A 27,638-nucleotide genomic window follows, 5' to 3' on the forward strand; every position below is an offset into this window, starting at 1 on the left:
GGATAGAAAAGGCTTAGAGGAAAATGTGACAAATGGAACTACACCAGTTTGGTGATTTGGTTGGCATGGAAGATTTGAACTGAACAACCTACTTCTGTGCTGTATAACTCACAGAATTCAAGCTGAAGGATTGCTGACCTATCTTAAAAACCAGTCATGATATGTGGCCAGACCTAGGCATAGAAATCAAATGTTTAGTACATGATTGTACAATGTTGTTTATTGAACATCTTTAAACATTTTGCAAATTCCACAGATGGCTAAGCAGCAGTGAGCCAGCGCCAAAATTGGAAATCTGATACACCAGAAGAAAAATTCTGATCAATGTAGAGGCTAAGTTTAACTGTCCCCTAATTGTAATTCCTTGAAATTCAAAGACTGGGCATATTTTAATTATTTTGCAATGCATATCGGTTGTATATGGAAAAAGGTCCAACACATTTCTGTTATACTCCATGTGCAAGTTGATAAAAAAAATAAACACTAGTCCTAATCTGATGAGCTGAATTTACAAGCTGGTGAAAATCTCAAATTTTCAAGTAGCTAAAAACTGCAAGGAATTTATAATTGGCAACTCTTTCAAGATAGAGCAAGTCAGTAGCTTATCACCAAAACTATAAAATTATCCTTGAGGAACATATGAAAATTCTAAAACTAGTAAATTTGAGAGAAGTGGAAAATGTAACAGTATGACACTACAAGAACTGATTTGTACACATTGCCCAATATACTAAATTATAAACATTTAGCTATAGATTATTATATTGCTCAAGTATAGTTACAGCTTGAATTGTAAATGCAAAGAGCTGACTGTTGTGGACTGTTAGAATGAATATTATCTGACAATGGCAATAGGCATACAAAAGATGCTTTTTACCATTAACTTACATTGGTAGCAGTTTAGACTGGAACCGATATTCATTCCATTTGGTTTGTCTCAACCACAGGTCAAGCCAACTGATCTGTTTTAGCTTTATAGTTCTTAATCAATAATTCAGTTATCGTAACACACGAGTTGGATGAAGGTTCATTTTTTTCACCTTGACAATGCACCCAATGGTCGGATTTAGAGTTACCTCCTCTTTTGGTCCTCTCTGCAAGACTACATGTGGAGATGAATTCCGGTCATCCTGTGAAAACAGTCTGCAGCTCATATAAAAGTGTGATATATACAGTGAGAAATAGTTTCTGGGAGCATAGAAAACTTAGTGGACGATCATCAGTCATCTGCAGAAACATTGCACATCACCTATGCTGGAGTTTGTAGCCCATCCAACACACAAAGAACTTGCAAGCCTTGGTGAGGAGGCACAACGACAGGTAGGCCAAGCAAACAGATATCTCAAACTAGCAATACAAACAGGTGCACATGCAACACAAGGAAAAAGCTTGCAGGTCCATGGGTCAGTACACATACACAATTTGGGAGTATTGAGGGAGACCTTGGAATCGCTATGATGGTTTACTTTTTCTCTTGTGCCTGGAGAGCACCCAAGGATTTCTCCTTGGCATAGCTCATAATGAAAATGAGCAGGTGTATCAACCACACATCTTATATTTGCTGCTACAGCATAGTAATGCAAGAAGGCTTTTTCCACTTTGATTGGGCGAGACTACAACTGGAGTCATGGGGTAAGGTTGAAAGGTGAAATGTTTATGGGAAGCACAAGGGCGAACTGCTCTTCGAGGGTGGTGAGAGTCTGGAATAAGCCGCCAGCGCAAGCAGTGGATGCAGGCTTGACTTCAACATTTAGGAGGAATTTAGATAGATAAATGATGGGAGGGGTACGGAGGACTATTGTCTGGATGTAGGTTGATGGAACTAGGTAGATTAATGGTTCGGCACAGACTAGATGGGCTGGAGGGCCTGTTGGTGTGCTGAGTTGTATGGGAAATAGTCTAGCCCAATGAACTGGTTGTTTTCCCAATGAGTCCTTGTGCAAGTGGAAATAATAAACCACGCCTCCTTCCACAACTCTTTCCAACATCCAACTCCACAGACCGGTTGTAGTTGGTAACTGTGCAGTACTTGTGAGCAACAATCTGCTAATCTGCAAACATTTATAAAGCCACATGAATGTGACGCAGTATTACAACATTGAGATGACAGCACGAAGAAAGCATGCCACTCATCTAAAGCACAAGGTGTCATCCTATCATTAGATCTGTAAGGCAACACAACCAAATCTAAAGACACTGCATTACGCAATGAAAGCACAACTGTGTCTGCTATAATTCAGATTTACTACATCAGATTCTCCAAAACCCTGGTTGAAAAGAACAGGTAATATGTATTGACAACTGCTAACTGTAATTGTAACTTAGACATACATCCACATTATAAAGAATTACAGCAGGGATAGAAGGGGAATATCAAATTCATATTTTCTCTCTTCCATGTTTCAGGAAGACATGCAACAAGATACAGAGTTAGTCCTTTTATTAGAAAACAATTGGCAAATAATTTACATGCAGTTACACAAAATATTATGTAAACTTGCCTTCACAGTGACTCTGATAGGAAATGCTGATGTTTTACTTTCAGCTTTACATAACAGTAATTCAAAAGGAGTTGGTCAAAGATTGGTATGTTTTGCATCCTAAACCATCTGAATATCAAGATTTCACAATCAGTGCAGTATCTTGGATAAAGATTTAATATGCAAATTTTCACTAAGCTTCTTAAGAAAAATGCAATTTAATCTCATTAGCCAAGTTTTCTCCACTTGATCATACTAATTCCTATACAATCACTGGCTTCTGTCACTTTGATTTCACATTGCTGTTGCAAGATTCCACATTAATATATTTTGTTACCGTCTTTTCCTACCTGACAGCAATTTCCTTAAAAATAATCAACTGTTCAAAGAGTAATTTGACAGGAATGAGTGGGTAGGAAATGCTTGAACCAACAAGATCAGAGTTGGAGTTCCTTAGTCCATTAGGACTTCCATCTTCAAAATGGATATTCAACTGTTTGAGGTTGTATCTCCAATGGGTACGAGGCAACAAAAGTACAATCAAATCTACTAATATGATACATAATAAATTACAAAGTTAAATGCTATCTATCAACCTTTTGGAATTATAGCCATAATGGCCAGTAGCCAATGACTTATTTGTAACCAACACCCTAAAGCTATGGTTTTAAAGAAGAGGCTGATACACTTCAACTTCCTTGACTTGACTACAACTGGAGCCTTGATATGGCAACTAGTCACTTGATGCTAACAATAGCAAGTGTAATCATTTAGGAACAGCTCCCCCACCCCTCAAATCCAGCCACTGTTCATAGATCAAATAGTTTAGAATGAAGACCAGCTTATTTTTGAAATCATATAATTAGCACATTATATGGGCTGGCTTTGTTCTTTGTTCAAAGGACTCAAAACATCGCCTTGTTACCAGCCCAAGTTGGATTCACCAGATAGATGAAAAACACATGGCAAGTGTGAAATTGCCCCATGGTGCTCATTCTAACTGGATAACCCTTGCTACATTTCCACTATCCCACCCTTACGATTTCTTTTAAGTATACAAATTAATCTCAGTGCCTAAAATTATTAACCTAGGTTTTATTAGCAACACAGGGAGAGATACTGGTGAACAATGGAAGAGAGGGAGGGAGAGAGACATACAAGCATGGAGGAACAGTTTAGGTAACAAACAAATGGCCTTTAATCACTGTGACACTTTGTCCCATTAACTACCATATGAACAGCACCTTCTTAACGTATTCTGGATTTGGCTGCCTGGAGGATCTCTTTTGACAGGTTATCAAAGCTGAGCTTGAAAGCTGGTATTGTCTCACTTTCTGAGCATTGTGAACAGTTTTGGGTCCCTTGAACCAAAGAAGGATGTGCTGACATTGGACAAGCTTCAGAGGAGGTTCATGAGTATGATTCTGGGAATGAGAGGGTTACCATATGACGACTCATTGATGGCTCTGGGCCTCTGGAATTCAGAAGAATGAAGGGATGACCTAATTGAAACCTGTTGAATGTTGAAAGGTCTCGATAGCGTGGATGTGGAAAGGATGATTCCTACAGTGGGAGAGTTTAAGACCAGAGGACACAGCCTCAGTAGAAGGGTATCCTTTTAGAATGAAGAGGAGGAGGAATTCCTTTAGTTGGAGCGTGATCAATCTATGGAGTTCTCTGCCACAGTTGGCTATAGAGGCCAAGTTATTGGGTACATTAAGACAGAGGTTGATAAGATTCCTGATTAGTCAGGCCATGAAGGTATACTGGGAGATGGTAGGAGATTGCAGCTGGCCAAGAAATGGATCAGTATGATGAAGTGGGAGAGAATCTTGATGGCCAAATCGTCTAATTCTGCTCCTACGTCTTATTGCCAATGCACCTTTGCCTTGAAGCAATTGCAGAAGAGAGGAGCAGGACAGGGAGAGGGAATGGAAATGGGTAAGAAAATTAACAGCTAATAGTAAAATCAAACATAAAAGCAAAAGTCATCAAATTTATCAACAACTGATGAGTTGAAATAGAAATCCACATCGGGATGGTAGTGTAGTGGTTAGCTCAACGCTTTACAGTAAAGGCAATCCAGGTTCAATTCTGGCCACTGCCTTTAAGGAATTTGTACGTTCTCCCTGTGATCACGTGGGTTTCATCTGGGTGCTCTAGTTTCCTCATACAGTCCAGAGATGTACCGACTGGTAGTTAATTGGTCATTTTAAATTGTAACATGATTAGGCTAGGGTTAAATCGGGGGTATTGCTGGCAGTGTGGTGGAAGGGCTGGAAGGCCTATTCCACACACGCAGCTCAATAAATAAATAACAGTTTACATCATTTCACAGCAAGTCTTTGAATGACAATGCTCTGACCTGAGATTATAGTTACACTTTCTAAAGATTAATTAGAAAGAGTGGGTTAGTAACTAAATATAAAATGGGGGTAAGAGGACGGACTACAAGTAAGAATTGACACTACAGGTAAATTATGTCTTACTTGATGAACAAGGGAAATTTCCTAATATTTTCACGAGCTTGATAAAATATTACCTTAAGCTCACCCCAGAAACACAAAGTTACAGGGTTCAGCAACTCTCAAGTAACACTTTTCATATCAATCAGAATAATTCTAAGGAATTTTACTGGGGTAATATGAGCATATTGGTGTATTTTAAATAGACACCTTTATGAATTCCAAACTTCCAGTGAGTGCCCACAAAATCACATTATATCTATTTGACCCCATACTGTTCTAAAAGCTTCCTTGGCTGTATAACAAGTGTTCAATAAGTATTCCTCTAGTATTTTAAATGTTGAATTATGATAATTACTTTTATGCATTAGAATGAAAACACTGAACTAAATGGGATTTGTGATTTAGTCAAGAACAGATCACAATAAAGGAATCAATTAGAGCCATTCTTTTTGTGCTTTATAATCAGCATTAACTTCATTCACTAGGGACAAGTGGCATCTAGTTCAGCTCCCTAGACATGTAAGGGCAACACTGTCTATAAAAAAAATCAAAATGAAATACCAGTTCCTTACATTGACAATAACATACTATGTGCTAATTTGAAATGGAAATCAAACAACAATAAATTTACAGTATGCTGTAATTGTTTCTACACTTCTAAAGTTTTGGATGATTGTTTTGTACCCAGATTAAGCATTTCAAGTCAGGCATTGTATGGATTAATTAAAAGGTCCATCAAGCAAATTTTAATTACCTGAATCTCACAGTGACTTCATTCCCAATATTAGCATCAGCCAGGTTTCTTGAGTACACACCAACACCATTCCTTGCCCACTTCATTTCCAGCGTAGCTCAGTTGTTCCAAGCCAATTCTATCTATCTCATGGGAACTGATTGGAGATTTAGGTTTAAATTCTGTCTCTTCGAGAGTTCAATGCCCAAGGAACAATGCATGTAGAAGGCAAATGCTCTTAGATGAATTTCCATTTTTTATGCAAATGACTATTGATAGAGAGCTTCAAACAATAATATCTATTAATAATTTATGACTACTACATCACCACTTGCACTACAGGACAGATGTGAAGTAATTTGCTGATATATATTGATTATATATACACAATATTTGCACTTTAGTACATTCAGCTATATACATGTAACCCCATCCAAGCACGATTCAAACACACATTAAAGAACTCATGTTGCACTCTTATTTATCAACAAGTGTGAAACCTCACAAGTGTCAGAAGTTAACAGCATTTATATTAATTTCTATATTAATAAAAGTTAACAGCAGTAATGTTGTTCCCATCAATGATTTTCAGATGCTAATCCCAATGATACCAAATCCAAAACTCAAGAGTAATAATTGTTGGGGGGAGAAAAGGCATGCTGGTCAGTGTTAAAGTTGCTCGATAAATGCAGTGAGTAGAATTCTGGTTAGACACCTACACAAGGCTGTAACAGAGCAAAACCATTTCCTAATAATTCCCATTATATTGTACTTATTGTGTGCTGTGCTATATTTGAAAGAACATTGCTTTGCTGTAATAAATAGAATGCCAATTTTCCCTAGAATCAGTTACATAGATGGCAAAATAGCCTTTGACAGTCCAATAGTTCCCAGTCATTGTTACTTGATGCCATTTTCTTATCTAGAGTGCACAGAAGTCCTAATTTTGCCTTGGCAAAATGGGTTTTGTATTTAATTAGGATTCCACTAAAACAATGCAACACACCATTCAAGTTACCCACACAGCTACTGCATTTTGGTCATCAATAAAGAGGCAGCAAGTCTGAAAATAACACTGAACATTGCGTACACACAGTTTCTTCAGCTTTCTGAAAGCAAACTACCAATCTTTGACCCCAAGCATACTGAAAACTGTACAAGTGCAATGGAGAAACAAGTTTAATTTTCTACTCACAAACCTAAGACCCTGTGTGCCAAAGACTAATTATTATACATTCAAGAATGCAAACTTAGTCCAACAATATCTACTTCCTTCAAGTCCAAATTGCAAATGAAGTTTTAACAGAAAAGTAGAATAATTGTGATTAAAAGAATGCTTCATTTTCCAATGTGATAAATCACAGCCAGACATACTAAATATGTTTTTACTTTCTCTCTCCCCCCCCATCATCTGTTGAAGGAAAGAAAATTCTTAATAGTGTCAGTAAACTGAGACTTCAATAAAACATCACCATATCAAAATAGGTGATACAATTCCTGGCTAGCTGATGTGTAGGAAGATACTAATATCACTGCATAAAGGTCTTTCTACTGCATCTGCAATCCAATCATTAAGGAGAGAAAAGGAAGACAGGCATTCTATATCAAATCTGACTGGTCTTTAGCTGCAACTTATACCATCACTATTAATAATTGTGATTCCAACTTAGTAATCCTTTCACTATTAGTAAGGGCATCTTCTACCCTTCCCAAGACTAGCTACAGCTGAACCTTAACATGCAGTGATTCAATCCAGGTGGTGGTGTTGGTTATATTTTTAATAAACTGAAGTATAACAGCGTCTTTTAGGATTTTTGGATGATGTGACCACTTTTTACATCCAATGTGGAAGGAAGGTGTGGGCGGGGAAACAAATAAAAAAAAGACATACTGGACCTTCACCATGTCCTTGTGTAATACATCTGCAAGTTCCATAAGTTTAATGCATGATTATTTCAATTGATTATCCAGCTACCTCTTTCTAAAACCAATGATTACAAAAGGTGGCAGATACAGATTTGCTACATCTTCCATTTTTAAGAAACTTTAGGGTTCTTCATTTGCTTTACCATTTGAACACCAAGGTAAATAAGAATATTTAATTATCCTATTCTGTCCCCAAGGATCATCTTCCTCTTGAACATGAAAGGTATTCATGATAAATGTGTTCAACTCTTAACCAACAGTACTCACTGCACATGGGCAAAACCTTCGGAGAAGAGGGGAAAAGTTGAGGTATAGCCCATTGGGAATTTCAGCCTGTGATCCTCTGGGCAATTTCCAGCTCAGCCCAGCTGGTTGACTAAATGGAACTAATGCTGGTCATTTTCTTTTCAGCCTGTGGTACTCTCTGTTTCGTGCTTATCTAACTTTACAATTGTTTTCAGATGTATGGTAACTGAATTTGTCTGTGATTGTATTCTTAAGTATAGGAAACACCAAGTACAATCAGAACCAAGAACTTGCTGGATTTCCACTCTTCTGCGTAGCTAAGAAACAATCACATAGGCACTGAAAACTTTTAAATTTGCTGGGGAATCAGCAACAAAAACACTGGACCACTTTTCTTTAAACTCTAAGTTTAACCACATACAAATACCTGTACAATGTTAACATACTTATTTCTTCACATGATCTGAATGAATAGGAAAGGTATGCTAATTTATCCCCCCAGGAATTTTTGAATAATGATTCTTTTTCATCACGAAGGATTAAAAAACATACAATGTCCACCTTTCTCTTTCTTGATTTCTCTCACACATACACATCCCTACCCAGCAGCAATACATGTGCTTATGTAACCAGGCTCAACAGCTCATTTCCCATTCTGGTGGCAGCATTGTTTTCTTGGACTAATATTAAAGATGCAACTAAGATAAATGGACATGGCGGCATACGTTTGGCCAAACAGGTAAAATGATTAGCTATTTTCTTTCCTTCCAGCTTCACCCATTTACATTCCAGTTCTGTAGTGTTCCTCCCATCAGCAGAACAAATACAAGTTTAGCAATTTGTATTGTATTGGTATAGGCTACACAATACCCAGGACGATTAATTACAGTCTGGAGTTTCACTGAACCTGTGGTGTCCTGGTTCCTGGTCCTAAACTGTGCACTTAAGTTTGTTTTTTAAAAAAAGGCTCCTCTTGATTTTCCACTAATGATGAACCTCGTTTTCAATAAGACTGTCTTCACAGGACTGGAACTCTCCTTCATTAATCACTTCCTTGGTGTCCTTCTGTTCATCATCATCTCCCGAGGCCTCTGACTGAGGATCCTGCAATACCTGGGCAATGTATCTCTGCAGACAGAAGGATTAGCCAGTTAGCACTGAAGCATTTCACAGAATACCACAACTGCAAGCTTACCTTGCCATTTTTCTCTCTAACCGACAGACTGTCCAAGTCTTCCAGTAGTCTAATGTTTTGCTCTAAATTGTCACGGCACAGTTGACTTTTCCATTGACTTGGATCTAAATTGCATTCTTTAAAAAAATAACTTCTGCCAACTTGGCAACTGTGGCAAGTCCAGCGTTTATTTCTCATCTCTAACAGGTTAAGGTGATGGTGGTTGTGAGCTGCTTTCCTGAAACATTTAAGTCCTTCAGGTGAAAGTGCTCCCACATCACTGCAGGGGCAGGGGATCCAGGATTTAGACATAATGGCAATGAAGGACTGGCAATACAGTTCCAGTTTAGCATGGCGCCTAATGGAGAGTAGAACTGCTGCCCTGAATATGATGTGCTTGTCTTTCTTGATGCTAGAAGTCATGGGTTTTGGGAGGTATTGTCAGAATAGTCTTGGTGTCATGCAACTTGTAGATGGTGCACACAATCACTGTGGGCTGGTGGTGGACAGAGTGAATGTTTAAGGAGATAGATGGGGTGCCCAACAAATGGTTTGTTGTGTCCTGGATGGTGTTGAGTTACTTCAGTAGCTGGCATGACACTCATCCAGACAAGTGCAGCGTATTCAATAGTGACACGTGGTGTAGATGGTGGAAATGCCTTGGACCATTAGGAGAGTTAGTTGCTGTACATCCATCCACAGATTTTTTGACTTGCTTATGCAACCACAGTATTTGGTCCAGTTCAGTCTCTGATCAATAGACGTATTTCAAAAAAAGGGTAAGAGCAATTCAAGCTGAGCCTACATAGCTAATGTGTGAGAAAAAAAACAACAGCCAAAGAGAATGAGAAAGGAGTTGTTGTTTAAAGAACCGTAACTGATAGAATAATACACATATGAGCAGGAGAATTATGGGAATTAGACTGGACGCAAAGAAACAATGAAAGAAGAACAGTTAATTCTGATACATGTTAAAAGAACAGCTTGGAAAGTAGTGTAAGAGTTTTGGGACAATTGTTGCACAATGCTTTAAAGTTATCAGTTATTTTAAACTAGTGCACTGATATTGTGCAACCACGTGTTAGCCTGTTCTTGGGGTTCTGACTAAACTCCCACAGAAACACCAAATTACACAAACGCTACGATAACATTAGGAGCATAAACCCACATCACAATTCAAAAACAAGGGCCCTCAAATAAACTTGACTAAGCAGGTAAAACTGGATTCTTTCCCTGCTGAAAGAGGTAGAGCAATGCAATAACACTGTCGGTGATGAAAGACAACTTACTGTAACCTTTGGTGGGGATGAAGAGCCGTCCCTCTGCCCGTTTGCTTCAGCAGTCCCATCCACTTCACTACGATCAATCTGAAAGTGAGACCAACACCATCTTAATGTCTGTCTACCTCACATTCGAAATGAGCAAAGACCGATCAAATCCAGGCACTACTGAAAGCGCGTACATCCCTATTGCTTTGTTTGCTGATCTATAAATATTCAATTGAATGTTCCTTGATCCCTAAGAGAAAATTCAACCATAATATCTACAGATCCTTTCATGCCCCTTCCCACCTCTGTTATTTCAAAGTGAGCTCAGGTGTAAATATTCTCAGTGGGTTAAATGTGGATAGTTATTTAATTATTATATAAATGTGGTAAAATTTGCTAAAAGAAGAAATTATTTTGAGTGTTCAGAGTTGTGCATAATTAATGATCAAATATATTCATGACAGATTAATAATGGCAATAAAGGAATCAAGTGATAAGGAAATGTGTCATGCAACAGCAGGTTCAAGGAGCTGCATGAACTGCTGATTCTTTTTTGGACATTCTATTGATCTAGGGGAAGTACTCCAACAACTTCAATCGGATGGAAGTGTCAAAGAACACGACTGGAGATCAATCTGCTTTCATATCTAGGGCAGAGTTTCAACAACAGGGTTGGGTTACATTTATTTTCAATCCCCTTTTGCTTCCTGAAGCTTTGTGGTCTTTGTGCTCTGACAATGGTGCTAGATAAAGAATACCAGGATATTAAGGGCGGGGGTGTACCGGTGTCATGATTGTGCAGCGGTTAGCACGAATGTATCAGCTCCAGGCAACCCAGGTTTGATCTTATATGGTGGTGGGAGAATACGCTGTCAATGGGAATGGTCCTCACTCTTCTCTCATATAAAATATTTAAAATCATGATGAGAAAGTTTAACCACAGGAGGACATTTGTCCCATATACATGCTGCCTCAAAAATGGAACAACTTAATCCCATTTCTCAGCAATGGCAGTGCAGAAAACACCTGGAGTTATAGCATCCTGACAGTCTGATAGAATAAAGGTATCCGGAAGACAGCTGGAAGAAGATTTCTCTAGAGAACATAACCATCTCCTTCTGACCAACAATTAATATCCTTTCTTTCAGGCATGACTCCAACCATTGTTTTTCTTTAAAAGGCAGTAAAGATAGTTGTCTACTTTTTTCCTACATTTCAGTCCAACTAATTTATCTCTGGTTCCGCATTCAACACATGTCCATGTTTCAGTCAGGCTTGTGATGAACTCTGGTTCATCATTCTTAACCAAGCCTATGCTGGACAGGTATGACAAGTAACTGGTGCCTGACTACTGACATTATTTTAAACGAGGAATGTGTTGGGATCTAAATTTGCACTATATTTGCTATTGGACCAATGAGAAGTGATTATGGAATAGTATTAACAAGGATGGGCCATGACCTTAATTAATGCTGGAGCAGGACTAAAGGGCCAAATTGGGGGGGGGTGTGTGTGCGCGCGCGTGCGTGCGTGCGTGCGTAGGAAATAAGGGTGCCCAAATTTCGTAAACAGAAATACTAGTGCTTGTGTGCTGCATACAGCTCCTTTAATCTGCACAACTCAACTAAATGTAAGTTAGCTCGTTTCTGGGAAGACCTGGCAGCATAATAGAGAGCAAATTGAAAGAAACTTTTCCTATAAGAATTCCCCATGTGAAATGGAATGACAGGAGAAAGACCCAACATGCAAAAATCAAGTCAAGGTTTCAAGTTTGATTGTTATGTATCATCATGAGCTGCAAGAATGATTTGGTAAAATTAGTCAGAGTTAATACCCAAACACTGTGGTGAGAATTACCAGTGTCCTGTAACAGGAATCATCCTTGGTACTTATTGCATCTCCTCGAGTGGAGGTTTGCTGAAAATCAATAGGGAAGGTTAAATTATCTGCGATTGGAAAGAAGTTCTACTAAGGATTATTTTAATATTAGTACCAAGAAACTTAGATCTCTCTTCTATTAATAAAAATTATTTCAATCCTGGCTCTTTTACTAGAATATAGAAATCAGCACAGTACAGCACAAGAACAGGACCTACAGCCAACCACATCTGACATCAATACAAACGAATTCCATCTGCTGGCATGTAGCTAATAACCTTCCATTCCCAGCCTGCTCACATGTCTGTCTAAATGCTGCTGTATTTCACCTCAGTTGTGTTCTGGGAAAAAGATAAAACACACCAGTGTTTCCACTCCAGTTACTGTTACTCAGTGGAAAGTGAGGTTGAGCCTTATTGCAGAAGGACATGCCACAGACATCTTCCTTGGTTGAATGTAGAGCCTGATGGCACCCTCACCCTTTGAGATCCGAGTCAGTGAGCATTGGGGTGCTGTCCCAGATGGTAGATAGATGGATCAAGAAGTGCACAAGATGCAATTCTTTCAGTGGGAGGTAAATATTGCCACAGAAGTTTTAATTACTTGAAACCAAAGAGAGAAACAACCAAAATAATATACATGTTAGGAGTGGTAATATGATAGTAACATAAATTAACAGCAACTTATAGAGAGTACTTGAGGAGTGGATAAATCTCTATGGTAGAGTGCCCCTGATCTATATAGAAAGATAGAAAACCGATAGCACAATATAGGCCCTTCGACTCACAAAGCTGTGCTGAACATGTTCTTACCTTCGAAATGACCTAGGGTTACCCATAGCCCTCTATATTTCTGAGCTCCATGTACCTGTCCAGGAGTTTAAGACCCTACCGCATCCGCCTCCACCACCATCGCTGGCAGCCCATTCCACACACTCACCACTCTCTGTGTAAAAAACTTACACCTAACATCTCCTCTGTACCTACTTCCAAGCACTTTAAAACTGTGCCCTCTCAAGTCAGCCATTTAAGCTCTGGGAAAAAGCCTCTAACTATCCACACAATCAATGCTCTCATCATCTTATACATCTCTATCAGGTCACCTCTCATCCTCCATTGCTTCAAGGAAAAAAGACCAAGTTCACTCAAGTTATTCTCATAAGGCATGCTCCCCAATCCAGGCAATGTCCTTGTAAATCTCCTCTGCACCCTTTCTATGGTTTCCATATCCTTCATATAGTGAGGCGACCAGAACTAAGCACAGTACTCCAAGTGGGGTCTGACTAGGGTCCTATATAGCTGCAACATTACTTCTCGGCCCCTAAATTCAATTCCATGATTGATGAAGGCCAATGCACCGTATGCTTTCTTAGCCATTGAGTCAACCTGCGCAGCAGCTTTGAGTGTCCTACGGACTCGGATCCCAAGATCCCTCTGATCCTCCACACTGCCAAAAGTCTTACCGTTAATACTATGTCATCATATTTGACCTACCAAAATGAACCATCTCACACTTAAATGGGTTGAACTCCATCAGTTACTTCTCAGCCCAGTTTTGCAACCTATCAATGTCCCGCTGTAACCTCTGACAGCCCTCCACACAATCCACAACACCCCCAACCTTTGCGTCATCATATATATTGCAGACTTGAACTTTATGAATTAACATGTTCCACTGGAGAACAAGTAGATTCAAGTGGCCTCAACATATCCAGGGTAGAGAAGCTCAAACAGCTCCTCCAATGATTGACATGGCCACTTGTCCATGGATCCTCACCAACTCATGTGAAACAAAGAAAGGCAAGGTTACCTGTGGAATTCTAGCCCAACCCCGAATCATTTTATGAAAAGGATCAGGAGAAAGAAATGATCTTAACAAACGGAGGATGATCCAGCTTCCCTTGACCATCTCCTGCAGACCCTCTAAAGATGTGGAGGTCAATGCTAGCTGAACTATCGACTGGGCACTAATACCAGATGAGAAGGGGAAAATCAAAGTCTCCTTTGGCTAACTTCAACAGCATTTTAGTGTACATTATGTACTGAATGATGCATTATTCTATTATTGAGGCAAGTCTGCCTTTAAGGTGATTTACATGCCAGTGGAGTAAACATGTACATTTGTGCTAAAACACAGGAGCACATTTGGCTCATCATCAAACACTAACTAACTTGTACAGATGTTGAAGGTATCCTGACTGGTTGCATCAGGGCTATTCAAATATGCAGGAATGTGAAAAGCTGAAGAGAGTAGTGGACTCTGCCCATGTACTACAGGCACATCCCTCCACACCACATTAGGCACTACCTCAAGAAGGCAACAGCTAATAAAGATCCACACTATCTGGGCCATGCCACCTTTGTGCAGCTACTATTGGCCAGATGGTACAGAAGCCTGAGGTCCCATACCACCAGGTTCAAGAAAAGCAAATTCCAGAAAAACATGTGACATGGGAGCAGAATTAGGCCATTCAGCCCATCAACCCTGCTCTGCTATTTCATTATGGCTGATCCATTTCCCTTTCAACCACATTTTCCTGCCTTCTCATAACTTATCATGTCCTGACTAATCAAGAACCCATCATCAACCTTTGGCCTTAAATGCACCCAGTATTTCAGCCTCCTCAGGCACGCATGGCAACACAAACTCCACAGATTCACCACCCTCTGGCTGAAGAAATTCCTCCTCATCTCTATTCTAAATGGACATCTCTCTATTAAGGCTGTGCCCTCTATTCCATCTGCCACCTCTTTGCCTATTCTCCTAATCTGTTTACGATCTTCTCTGCTTCTTCAACACTACCTGCCTTTCCATCTATCTTCCCTTCAACCACTTGGTTCTTAAACCAAATGGCAAAAACCCTAATCACCATGAAATACTTTGTGTTCTAATTGCGTTTTCTTACAAAAAATTGTGCATAATTTATACTGCTTTTTCTTGTGAATGCTGCTTATATGATGCTATGTGCCAATGATGCTTCTGAAATTATGTTTTTCATTGCACCTGTACTTGTGCACATGACAATAAACACTACTTTAATTTTGAACTTCAGAGGAGCAAGGATGTTGTCAACTATAATTAGCATAGTTTTCCTGTTTAGCCTACTTAATGAGTGTGAAGTGAATTTAAAACATACAGCCAGATCAGTAACTGAACATCAGTATCAAGGTTACCAAACATTCAAGCCAGATGAAAAGTTGCTTACCTTATAGTTATGAGCACTGAGATATTTGAAATGGCCAAAACAGACATGAGAGAGGCAGATAACGATAGTGACCACCAGCACAACAAATGTAAACATGGATGTAGCAGCCAAGAATCCTGAAAATAATGATAAATTACTTAAGGTTATTATAGCCACATAGTGTATCTTCAATAGTGGCACCCTCAACAACAAAGTACTCCAAGTGAAGTCACTGCTGCAATAGGGAGAGGCAAGTACTTGTAGGGATTTTAAGACAAGGGTTCAAATTTTTAAAACATCAAAGCAATCAGTGATTAACCAGCTAGGTCAGAGGCCATGGGAAAGATGAGAAATAAAGATACAAGTGCACTTGGTTATGCTGGAAGCAGATGTTAAACTTTACAACTGCAGTCTTAGTTGAGGAAATAACGAGCAATTAACAAATTAGTGCACTTCAGTCTAACAAATTGATTTGTTAGACTTAATTACACTGTACTTGATATCTGTGGCAGTGTTCAGCTATCGCTAGTTAGCTATGAGATGTGTGAACAAGCAATCCAAGCTGTACGCCAAAATGCACAGAACCACTACTCAGACTTAGCGTTACAAGTGCAGGAACAAGAATGAAAGTGACAAGTTACACTAAACTACATTTTGTAGAAGTATGGAAAAGAATTCTTAACACAATGGATTTGTAGCCACAATCTACTAACTGCATGGACACTCTTACTGATGATGTTCTCATATATGAATGCAAGCCTCATTCAAATTTGCAAAGTCCAGTCTTCTGAAAACGTCCATCCACTCAGGAAGATGAGGTCAAGCATGCAAACAGGCCCTTCAGCCCAACTCATCCAAACTAACCAAGATGCCCATCTAAGCTAGTCCTATTTACCCAAGTTTGGCCCACATTTCCCTAAATTTATGTTTTACCTGTCCAAATGTCCATTAAATGGTGTTATAATCCTCCTTAACCAATTCTTCTGGCAGCTCATTCCATTTACTCACTACCCTCTGTGTAGAGAAGGTGCTCCTCAGGTTCCTTTTAAATCTCTCTCCTCTCATCTTAAAATTTTGCTCTCAAGTTTTTAACTCTCTTTCACTGGGAATGAGACCACATTCTCACATTTATTTGACCCAGAATTAATTGTGGTTTGCGGAAGAGGGCTTCAAATGTTTGCTACCATTTATTTGGTAAGATACTGCCTACTTCATGCCTAAAAGGGCAGACTTCAATCTGTAAACTTTGCCCCAGGTCCTCATCTTCTTAAACTGCAGAAATTGTGTTGCTATCTCTTCTATCAATTCCTTGTTGGCATCTGGAAAGCATTAATATCAAACTTCTGAATTCTAGACAACATAAAATGGCAGATCTCTGGGAAATGGAATAATAAGTGGCTGACTGAGGATTGTAGTGGCTTATCATCCAGTCATGAAGGCAGGAGATGGGGTTTAAATAAAAAGAGGAGGGAAGAGTTTAAGTTTTTGTTGAGTTTTGAATGTGGACCTGTTTCTGGTATCAATCCAATTAGACTAACCAAGGGTTTGGGAAAAAAAAACATTAGGAGATATTGTGGTTGCAAAACCTTTGAGACGGTCACTCATTATTTTGTAAAGATAGTCAGCAATTTGAGAAATCTTGGGGGTTAGAAGCTGTGGGAGGAAGGAAAGCACAGTAATTCCAATATAGACAATTCTTAGAAAAATAGAGGGCTATGGGTAACCCTAGGTAATTTCTAAGGTAAGGACATGTTCGGCACAGCTTTGTGGGCTAAAGGACTATTGTGCTATAGGTTTTCTATGTTTCTATAACTCCTTCTTTCCCCCACACCCTCTGGTAAATGTACATTGTACTCCCTCTAAAGCCATTCTGTCAGTCTCCATTCTTTTGTTGCTTCTTATTTCTTAACATCCATGTTTCTCTCTGGCTCTCTATCCGAGCAGGGTGGAAATTGATTTGGAATAAAATTACATGCTTCTTTGAGCACCTTTTATTGCTTTACATCATTTAAAGAAATTTGTCCAGTTTACCACTGCCAGTCTCATCCCATAAAATGTTGCCTGATAATTCTATAATTTGACTATATTTCATTGCCCCTTTGGAAACTATGACATTAAGAGATTTCTACACATATCATAGATTTCAATGGGTGGCAGAGCAATTAGCACTACTGTCTTATGGCTCCAGAGATCTGCATTAGATCATGACCTCTGATGCTGTCTGTGTGGGGTTAGCACACTCTGTGACTACCAGATTTCCCTGGTTGGCTCGGTTATCCTCCCATGTTCCAAGGTAGTGCTGCTAGATTAATTAACTATTGTAGATGACCCTCAGTAACCATATAACAATTACAGCACTGAAACAGGCCATCTCGGCCCTTCTAGTCTGTGCCAAACGTTTACTCTCACCTAATCCCAGTGACCCGCACTCAGCCCATAATCCTCCATTCCTTTCCTGTCCATATACCTATTCAAGTTTGCTTTAAATGACAATACCAAACCTGCCTCTACCACTTCTACTGGAAGCTCATTCTACACAGCTACCACTCTCTAAGTAAAGAAATTCCCTCTCATTTTACCCTTAAACTTTTATCCCCCCAAGTCTCAACTCATGTCCTCTTGTTTGAATCTCCACTACTCTCAATGGAAAAGGCCTCTAATGTCAACTCTATCTATCCCCCTCATAATTTTAAATACCTCTATCAAGTCCCCCCTCAACCTTCTACGCTCCAAAGAATAAAGACCTAACTTGTTCAATCTTTCCCTGTAACTTAGGTGCTGAAACCCAGGTAACATTCTTGTAAACCTTCTCAGTGAAGGAAAAGATTCAAAAACAATTTAAAGGACATGCAAGATTAAGTACATTGCAAGGGTACAGAGAAAAGATGAGAGAAATTTTTTCCTCAGGGTTGCTAGGCTGGACCAACACAATTCCAATGGTTTGTTTATGTAAAGAAGTATGTTTTTTTAAAACTAAACCTGGTTCATTATTCATTATTAAACCTCAAATGAACTGTTTTATTATTAACTCTGCACGAGCTTCTTTGAAGAGCAACCCAATTATTTACATAACTGAAAAGCCACTGTCCCTAGAATAATTTTACTTGAAATTTAAACATTTATAAACAAGGTAATCACTTTAACACAGTGAACTAATTACAGTGCCTGTCATGTTGGAGGTTAACATGTCTTAGCCATTAGTACAATAGATAAAGTACTTATCTATTCAAGAGCAGACAGACTCCTAAGTGAAGAATTCACAATAACCACTATCGTTTAAGGGTGTAAATACAAACACAGGTCCTCCCAGGTTACTGACTATGTACAGTCTGTGCATACAAATGAGAACTTGGGACGATGGGTGGGATGGATTTGCTGGCTGCTGCTGGGCTGCAGATATCTTTTGCCATGTGGGAAACCAGGTTAAGAACAGTTCACAGGAATGGAACCCTTCTGTAGCTTGGTGAGGACATGTATCAAGAACACAACCTTAACTATATAAGTCACTTCTTTGTCAATTATAAGAACACCTAGCTATTTCTGAGAAATAAACAGGGGTGGCACAGTGGTTAGTTCTGCTCCAGTGACCAGGATTTGACCCCGATTTCCAGTGCTGTGTGGAATTTGCATTTTGTCCCTGTGATCATGTGGGCTTCTCTGGGTGTTCCAGTTCCCAAAAATGTATGGATTGGTAAGCTAACTGGCCTCTGGAGTAAGTGAGCAGTAGAACATGGAGGGTGTTGATGAATATGGGACAACACAATAGACTGGTGCAACGTGATGATTGGTTAGCCAAGGGGTACTTTGTGCCTTTGACTTCAAGATTTCATATTCTGATACACCTAATGACCTGTATGAAAGGAAGTTCATGTCTTTCAAGCTAGGAAGCACAGTTTATCAGCAATTTGTCAGAGGCAAGATGGCACTGATAAGTGCGACTCTTTGAATGCAGCTCAGATGGGAATCATCAAATATTCCCCTCTTAGAACTACTACAGCTGAAATCCAGTCACAGCCATGGGAACTTCAGTAAAAAGCGTCATTTTAAGATGTCTAAGCAAAATCTATTGATACTCAAAAATCAGCAGATACACAACTGCTGACTCGGGTCACGAGTACAGCTCCCCTTTAAGAAAAAGGAAGTGTGGAAGAAACAATTGAAATGCAGATGCCTTAGACCCCATCCAAATCCAGACTATCCTGCTGGTGAATGTACAGTCTCTGGAAAACAAAATTGAAGACCTCAGAGCAATTTTGTAGTATGACAGAGACTACTGTGTATTTTGCTTCAGAAAACTTGCTGAACCAGAATGCAGTTGTGCTTGGAAGTGAGAATGAGGCACAGTGTAAGTGGCAAGCAGCAGCTTTGGTATTTGTAAGAAAGGGAGTACCTGTACTTATTTTTGCACCTTAGCATTGAAAGCATAGTGGTCAAGTGTGCTTGCTATTGTAGATACTGTGGCGACTCATTTCCTGGCACACCCGAACCGGCTCACAATTAGCCAGCGTTCTGGCTAAGGGAGATAGCCTACAGGGGTTTGTGAGTACGTGTCTTTTGGAGCATCCGCGCCCACGGGGGGGCGGGTTGAGGGAGGCTTTAAAGCAAGGCTGTTTAGTTTGAATAAAGTTATCTTTGACTGCAGTTTACCGACTCCCATGTCGTTATTTTAGCGCTGCGTGTAGCACACCACTGCAATTGGTGACCCCAACGGTCCAAACGAATTTTGGACCAGAGATGACCGACTCCGCCTCTGTTCGTGTGGTTTCGTTGAAACTGCCAGGTTTCTGGACGCCACAACCTCACCTATGGTTCCAGCAAGCAGAAGCCCAATTCCACGTTCACCCGAACCGGCTTACAATTAGCCAGCGTTCCGGCTAAGGGAGATAGCCTACGGGGGTTTGTGAATACGTGTCTTTTGGAGCATCCGCACCCACTGGGGGCGGGTTGAGGGAGGCTTTAAAGCAAGGCTGCTTAGTGCGAATAAAGTTATCTTTGACTGCAGATAACCGACTCCCGTGTCGTTATTTTAGTGCTGCGTGTAGCACACCGCTACAATACTTTTGTTTCTGGCTGGTGATGCGTAACAATCATCTCACCTGTCCTTACAGTGGAGAAGAAAAGCAGACACAGCAGGCAGAGAATGGGAGCCGCCACCACCTGATTCACTGCACCGGAATGGATCTTCTTATCCAGTTTAGCAGGCAGGTAGGCATAGTATAGATTGTAACGATCCACCAAATGTTTCAGAAGCATGTACATTAAACCTGATGGCAAAAAAACACACCTTTGAACATACTATAAAATGAAAAATATATAGTCAGTACAACATTACCTTGGTTCTGTGTTCTTCTTGCATACAAATCTTTAGTACATAGAAACATAGAAAACCTACAGCACAATACAGGCCCTTCGGCCCACAAAGCTGTGCTGAACATGTCCTTACCTTAGAAATTACCTGGGGTTACCCATAGCCCTCTATATTTATCTGAGCTCCATGTACCTGACCAGGAGTCTCTTAAAAGTCCCTATCCTATCCGCCTCCACCACCGTCACCGGCAGCCCATTCTATGCACTCACCACTCACAGCGTAAAAAACTTACCCCTGATATCTCCTCTGTACCTTCTTCCAAGCACCTTAAAAATGTGGCCTCTTGTGGTAGTCATTTCAGCCCTGGGAGAAAGCCTCTGACTATCCACACGACCAATGCCTCTCATCATCTTATACACCCAGCAATGAGGGAATACCTTTTAACTATGAGGGAATATGGAAAGTAGGGAGACCGGGCAAAGTCTTAGGCATTGGGAGAGCTTAGCAGAGAAAGGGGTAAAGATTTTTAGACTTTCGGCAAATGAAAGACATGGCGATGAAGTGCACTGTTGGCAAACACAGCAGTGAAATATAAAATCAGGAAAAGACCACCATTTGGCACTTCGAGCTTGCTCTGCTATTTCAATAAGTCCATGGCTGACCATCCAACAGCTTTTTCCTTTCAAGCTTCCATGTCCCATAATTGCTCCAAAGTCCAAATTCAAATTGATCTGAGTTTTAGATGAACAGCTGCTGGGTGGGAAAATTCCAAAGATACAGTACGAGAATGAAGAAATTTTTCTCCATCTCCGCCTTATAGGGCCTATCCCATTATCTCTGACCCTGGCTCTAGCACCTCATTTAAGGGAAACATCCTCCCTATATTTATCCTACCGAGTACTCTAGATTTTTTTTTTAAACTCCAGTGGCAACCTGGCTATCTCGATCTCTCCTCAGATGACAGGCCTACTGTCCTCGGAGCCAATCTGGCTGAATGTTCACTGCACTCATGCTAAGCATGTTTAATTTTGTTTCAGTAAAGCCATAAATAATACACCAGGTTTACAATTACAAAGCCCTCTGTAATTGAATGAAGGCATCCCTAGTCTCTTATCTAATTCCTCCAGCAAAATTGCAACGTATCATTGCTTTTCTGAATGCCCTACCTGTTGGCATTTAGTGACCTGTGTACAAGGACACTGAGCTCTTTGAACCTTAAGACTTCCCAGTACTCTTATCTGATTTTTTAAAAAATCTGAATGTTCAGAATTCAAGATTAAAAAGCCAGGATGGGACTGGACTTGGAGGTGAAGTTGTTGGAGTACTCACTATCTTTTAGGTGGCAGAGGTCACAGGTTTGGGATATGCTGACCACATACTCTGACTGCCAAGATAAGTGGGTGCATCCTGCACTACAGGAATGCTCCAGTCCACCCTTGCAATAGCAGCAGCTTACTAATGTTAAGCTGACTGGAGATAGGCACATGAAAATGTAGAAAAGGGAGAGATATTAATTTACTTACTGAGATACAGTGTTGAGTTGGCCCTTTGAGCCACACCGGTCAGAAATCCTCCAACTTAATGCTAGCCTAATCACGAGACAATTTACAATGACTAATCAACCTACCAACCAGCATGTCTTTGGACCGCAGGAAGAAACTGGAGCACCAAAAGGAAACCAATGCGGTCATGGTGAGAACATACAAACTCCTTGCAGGCGGCAGTGGGAATTGAAGCTAGGTCACCTGTATTGTGAAGCATTGTGCTAACCTCTACGTTACCATGGTGTTCTATGGTCAAAGGTCAATGTGAAGGGAGTACAATGGAAAAGAGGGACCTCGAAGTTCAAGTGCATAGTTCGTTGAAAGCAGCGTCACAAGTAGTCAGAGTGGCCTTACACTTTGAAGACTAAATAATAACTGTCTCACCCACAATTGTTAGAGCACCGAGTATAGGAGTTGTGACATGTTGTTATTGTACGAGTTGCTGATGAATGCGGAAAGAGGGATTAGATTATTTAGGAGTCACCTGTTGAATTAGTTTGGCACAACAAAGGCTGAAAGGCCAGGTGCTGTACTGCTCTAGGTTTTATGTTATCTGACAAGTGGTAGAATAAATGTGAACCTGAGGGACTGATCATGTGTAGACTAACAGAATAACTCTGCAAGCAGAAGGGGTTGGCTTCTCCTATTTCTATGATTTATAGGCCACTTAAACTAAGGCATTACTCACATTTCATTAAAGCAATTTTATTTGGTCTCCCAAAAGAGATCTAGAAGATTATAAGGCTAGCAGAAAGGAGCTTAAGAAGAAAATTAGGAAAGCTAGAAGGGGCCATGAGAAGGCCTTGACGGGCAGGATTAAGGAAAATCCCAAAAGCATTCTACAAAAATGTGACGAGCAAGAGGATAAAACGTGAGAAAATAGGACCAATCAAGTGTGACAGTGGAAAAGTCTGTATGGAACTGGAGGAGATAGCAAAGGTACTTAACAAATACTTCGCTTCAGTATTCACTACGGAAAAGGATCTTGGTGATTGTAGGGACGACTTACAGTGGCCTCAAAAGGTTGAGCATGTAGATATTAAGGAAGAGGATGTGCTGGAGCTTTTGGAGAGCATCAAGTTGGATAAGTCACTGGGACCGGACAAGATGCACCCCAGGCTACTGTGGGAGACGAGGGAGGAGATTGCTGAGCCTCTGGCGATGATCTTTGCATCATCAATGGGGATGGGAGAGGTTTCGGAGGATTGGAGGGTTGTGGATGTTGTTCCCTTATTCAAGAGAGGGAGTAGATATAGCCCAGGAAATTATAGACCAGTGAGTCTTACCTCAGTGGTTGGTAAGTTGATGAGAGAAGATCCTGAGAGGCAGGGTTTATGAACATTTGGAGAGGTATAATATGATTAGGAACAGTCAGCATGGCTTTATCAATGGCAGGTCGTGCCTTACGACCTTGAGTGAATTTTTTGAGAATGTGACTAAACACATTGATGAAGGAAGAGCCGTAGATGTAGTGTTTATGGATTTCAGCAAGGCATTTGATAAGGTACCCCATGCAAAGCTTATTGAGAAAGTAAGAAGGTATGGGATCCAAGGGGACATTGCTTTGTGGATCCAGAACTGGCTTGCCCACAGGAGGCAAAGAGTGGTGGTATACAGGTCATATTCTGCATGGAGGTTGGTGACCAGTGGAGTGCCTCAGGGATCTGTTCTGGGACCTCTACTTTTCATGATTTTTATAAATGACCTGGATGAGGAAGTGGAGGGATGGGTAGGTAACTTTGCTGATGACACAAAGGTTGGGGATGTTGTGGATAGTGCGGAGGGCTGTTGGGAGGTTACAGCAGGACATCAATAGGATGCAAAACTGGGCTGAGAAGTAGCAGATGCAGTTCAACACAGATAAGTGTGAGGTGGTTCATTTTGGTAAGTCAAATATGATGGTAGAATATAGCACTAACAGTAAGACTGTCAGCAGTGCGGAGGATCAGAGGGATTTGGGGTCCAGATCCATAGGACACTCAAAGCTGCTGCGTAGGTTGACTCTGTGGTTAAGAAGGCATACGGTGTATTGGCTGTCATCAATTGTGGGATTGAATTTAAGAGTTGAGAGGTAATATTGCAACTCTATAGGACCCTGGTCAGACCCCACTTGGAGTACTGTGCTCAGTTCTGGTCGCCTCACTATAGGAAGCCATAGAAAGGGTGCAGAGGAGCTTTACAAGGAGTTGCCTGGATTGGGGAGCATGCCTTATGAGAATAGGTTGAGTGAACTCGGCCTTTCTCCTTGGAGCGACAGAGGATGAGAGGTGACCTGATAGATGTGTACCAGATGATGAGAGGCATTGATCGTGTGGATAGTTAGAGGCTTTTTCCCCGGGCTGAAATGGCTAGCACGAGAGGTCACAGTTTCAAGATGCTTGGAATTAGGTACAGAGGAGATGTCAAGGTTAAGTTTTATACACAGAGAGTGGTGAGTACGTGGAATGGGCTGCCGGTGACGGTGGTGGAGGCTGATACGATAGGGTCTTTTAAGAGACTCCTGGATAGGTACATGGAGCTTAGAAAAATAAAGGACTATGGGTCACCCTAGGTAATTTCTAAGGTAAGGACATGTTCGGCACAGCTTTGTGGCCTGTATTGTGCTGTAGGTTTTCTATGTTTTAATGTTCCACCATACTATCTAAACAGAGCCCAAAATGCCATGAACGCATAGGGAGAAGCAGAAGTAGTTTGAGATGCATTTCCACAACTTAAAGTCAAAACGGCTTCTATAGGGGCACAATTGAGAGCACCCTGACTGGCTGTATCACTGCCTGGTATAAACTGCACACTGCACATTTAGACGGAAATGTAAAGATTTTTACACCTCACGTATATGAAAGATGTAAGTAATAAAGGAAATTCAATTCTGGTTATAAATGACAAAAAGATATTGTAATTGGCATTTCTATAAACACATAATCATAGGTTACCATTGATGGTGATTTGCTTGAAATGTCTCAATCCAACTAGAAAATGAGAGTTTTAATGAGAAATTTAACAACATGAAATGACAATTATTTTATAAACGCTGAAAAATGTCTAGTTTCTTTTATGAGGCATCATTGCTACTTATGTATTTCAAAATTAGATAGAACCAATACAAATTACTATTGATAATAAAGTTGGAATATCTCCTGTGTGCATCACAGGTGTTCTTCCTGTGTTTGCTGAACTTGCACCTCCCAAGCATGTTTTTACCCTCCAGCACTCAGTTTCCTGTTTATACTTAACATCTGAACAGCTGGACCTTCAAGCAGCATGAGAATTAAAATCCACTAGCAATGATCCAGATGCAAAATGACCTCTCTGGTGAGCAGAATCATTGTTTAGTCTTCACATAGGAATGCTGCATGTTAGGAAAATGTGCTTTCAATCTCTAATCCAGAGAATGTAGGCTGTCATTTCAAATGAGATTAAAGGTTGTTAAGAATATGGGAAAAAATTTTTAAAAAGGGATTAATGCAGGATTAGTGTAAATGGGTGTTTGACGGTTGGCATCGACTTGGTAGGTTGAACGGCCTGCTCCGATGCTGTGGTAAATACAAACTACTGTTCAGCGTTCACCACAGGCTACTTGAACTACTTGACAATACTAGACTCCGTATACCGGTACCAATCCACATTAAACGAGCTCTGATTTAAAATTGCGCTGGTGAAGCACAGTGACGACTTGCTGGAAGCAAACAAAACTACTAGCTACTTTATTAATTGCACACTTTCTTAAAAACAATCACTACAATTAATAGCCTGTAACTTCCCTTTTGGAGTTGAGCTTTTGAACTGCCTGTTCAGCAGTGTGAATTGAAGTCTTAACGGTGTGGGACAGTTGCAGTGTGGTGTGTACAGATCGAATTGAGGTCTGAGAGTGGGGAATGAGCCAATGTTCGGAGTGGACAGCAGAACCGAGGCAATGCAGAGTTGAGACAGCGGGGCCCAGGCCCAAGAGTGAGGAACAAGCTGTTGTTTGACCGATTTAAGTGCAGGGGAAGAATGGAAAGGTCAGCATGGGCCAAATCGAGGCAGAACGTCCCAGGTCTGAGCGCATATCAAAGTACCAGCATTCCTTTAAATAGTACAGTAACACAGCAAAAAGAGCATCAAGAAGCACTTTGTACAACTGTTTCTAAAGGCCTGGAGAAGATTAGAGAGGTGCAGAGGGACAAGACGAAAAAGGGAATAGAAACTGAATTGAAAAGTTATGATTATATTTAACCAGCGGGATTGCATGCCTATGTATATGGGGCTGACAGGTGAATGGAACAGTGAGAGTCCGGACATGTAGTTGCTCTGTACACTTCAACTATTGAGCCTTGCCCACTGAAGAGATCACGCTGCCCTATAACCCTCTTTGAAAGCTGTCCAGTTGCTTGGATCCCTTCTGCCACAAGGGATCTGCAAGAATTTCAAACTTGACACACTTACTGATAAACTTCAATCCCAATGAAATATTTACAGCATTAGTGAAACTGCTGATAGGCACCAAAGGACAAGAAGTTCAGTGGTGAAACAATGCGTCTCTCGCACGGAGGGATGAAGAATTTCAGTGCTCTTATCGTGAGGGTTATTAAGTTGAGGGAGGATTTGACATTCAATCATCCAGTGGTGTTTCCCTTCTGCCTCCTAGAGTTTTCCTAGCACCTGACACGAGGTGCTGACACCTGGATAATATTCTTATGCAGTTCTACAAGTGAACAAGTGTCACCAAGCCAACTAATCAATGAGTGCATTACAATTGGGCAGGATCTTTTGTTCATCTTATTTTCCAGGAGATCCTTTGGGACACCTAGCCAATTCTTCGCTCCTTCGCATAAAAGTACAGTAGCCATTTTAATCTTGGTTGAGGTCAGCTTCTTTAGCAGTGTAGCATTCGCAGTTTCTATGCTCAACAACAGACCACGTTGTAGGAAGCTTGCAAGTATAAAAAAAATGAAGTGGAGGATACTATTATGTCAAAGCAACCTCCACTGCCTGCACCACAAAGTGCCTTTAATTGAATGGGGTCACTAATGCTCTGTAACTAATACACTTTATTGTAGCTCACATGCATTCTGTTGAGACATTGTGATTAGCTGTAAACTAATAACTGAAAAATTATTTCATTTATAGTTACAATATTGGGAAACTAATCACGCTCATTACAAGAACCATGTCCTCACTGCATTGACAGTAATATTCCAGGAGAGGTCACTGTGAACCACATGAAAGCATCAAATGGGAATTGACACTGAAATTTATTATGGGCACAAGTATCGAGATATGACAGTCTCCAACCTGACTGCATCAACTTCCATTACTGTAACTTCCAGTAGTTTCTCTCCCCACCTCCCCTTTTACCTCTGCTCTTCTCCTCACCTGTGTCCTCCTGCCCTCCTTCCCTTTTTCCCCACAGTCCACTCACTGACCTCTCCTATTAGATTCCTTCTTCT

General features: G+C 40.5%; 1 protein-coding gene across 3 annotated transcripts in view; it reads right to left on the reverse strand.

Annotated features, from left to right (window-relative positions):
- Positions 1-2,423: 2,423 nt before the first annotated feature.
- LOC132401015 (CSC1-like protein 2) overlaps positions 2,424-27,638 on the reverse strand; it is a 198,310-nt gene continuing 173,095 nt past the window's right edge. For 2 of the 3 annotated variants that reach the window (XM_059982730.1, XM_059982728.1), the window contains 5 exons: positions 20,454-20,621; positions 15,379-15,494; positions 12,153-12,212; positions 10,317-10,394; positions 2,424-8,981 (listed from right to left, as the gene is read on the reverse strand). In XM_059982730.1, the coding sequence (XP_059838713.1) occupies positions 8,838-8,981; positions 10,317-10,394; positions 12,153-12,212; positions 15,379-15,494; positions 20,454-20,621 (566 nt within the window). In that variant the 3' untranslated portion in view covers positions 2,424-8,837. The remainder of the gene's footprint in view (positions 8,982-10,316; positions 10,395-12,152; positions 12,213-15,378; positions 15,495-20,453; positions 20,622-27,638) is intronic. The other variant, XM_059982731.1, reaches the window with a different exon arrangement.

The sequence above is a fragment of the Hypanus sabinus genome, chromosome 10 (genome assembly GCF_030144855.1).
Source record: "Hypanus sabinus isolate sHypSab1 chromosome 10, sHypSab1.hap1, whole genome shotgun sequence".
Taxonomy (NCBI): Eukaryota; Metazoa; Chordata; class Chondrichthyes; order Myliobatiformes; family Dasyatidae; genus Hypanus; species Hypanus sabinus.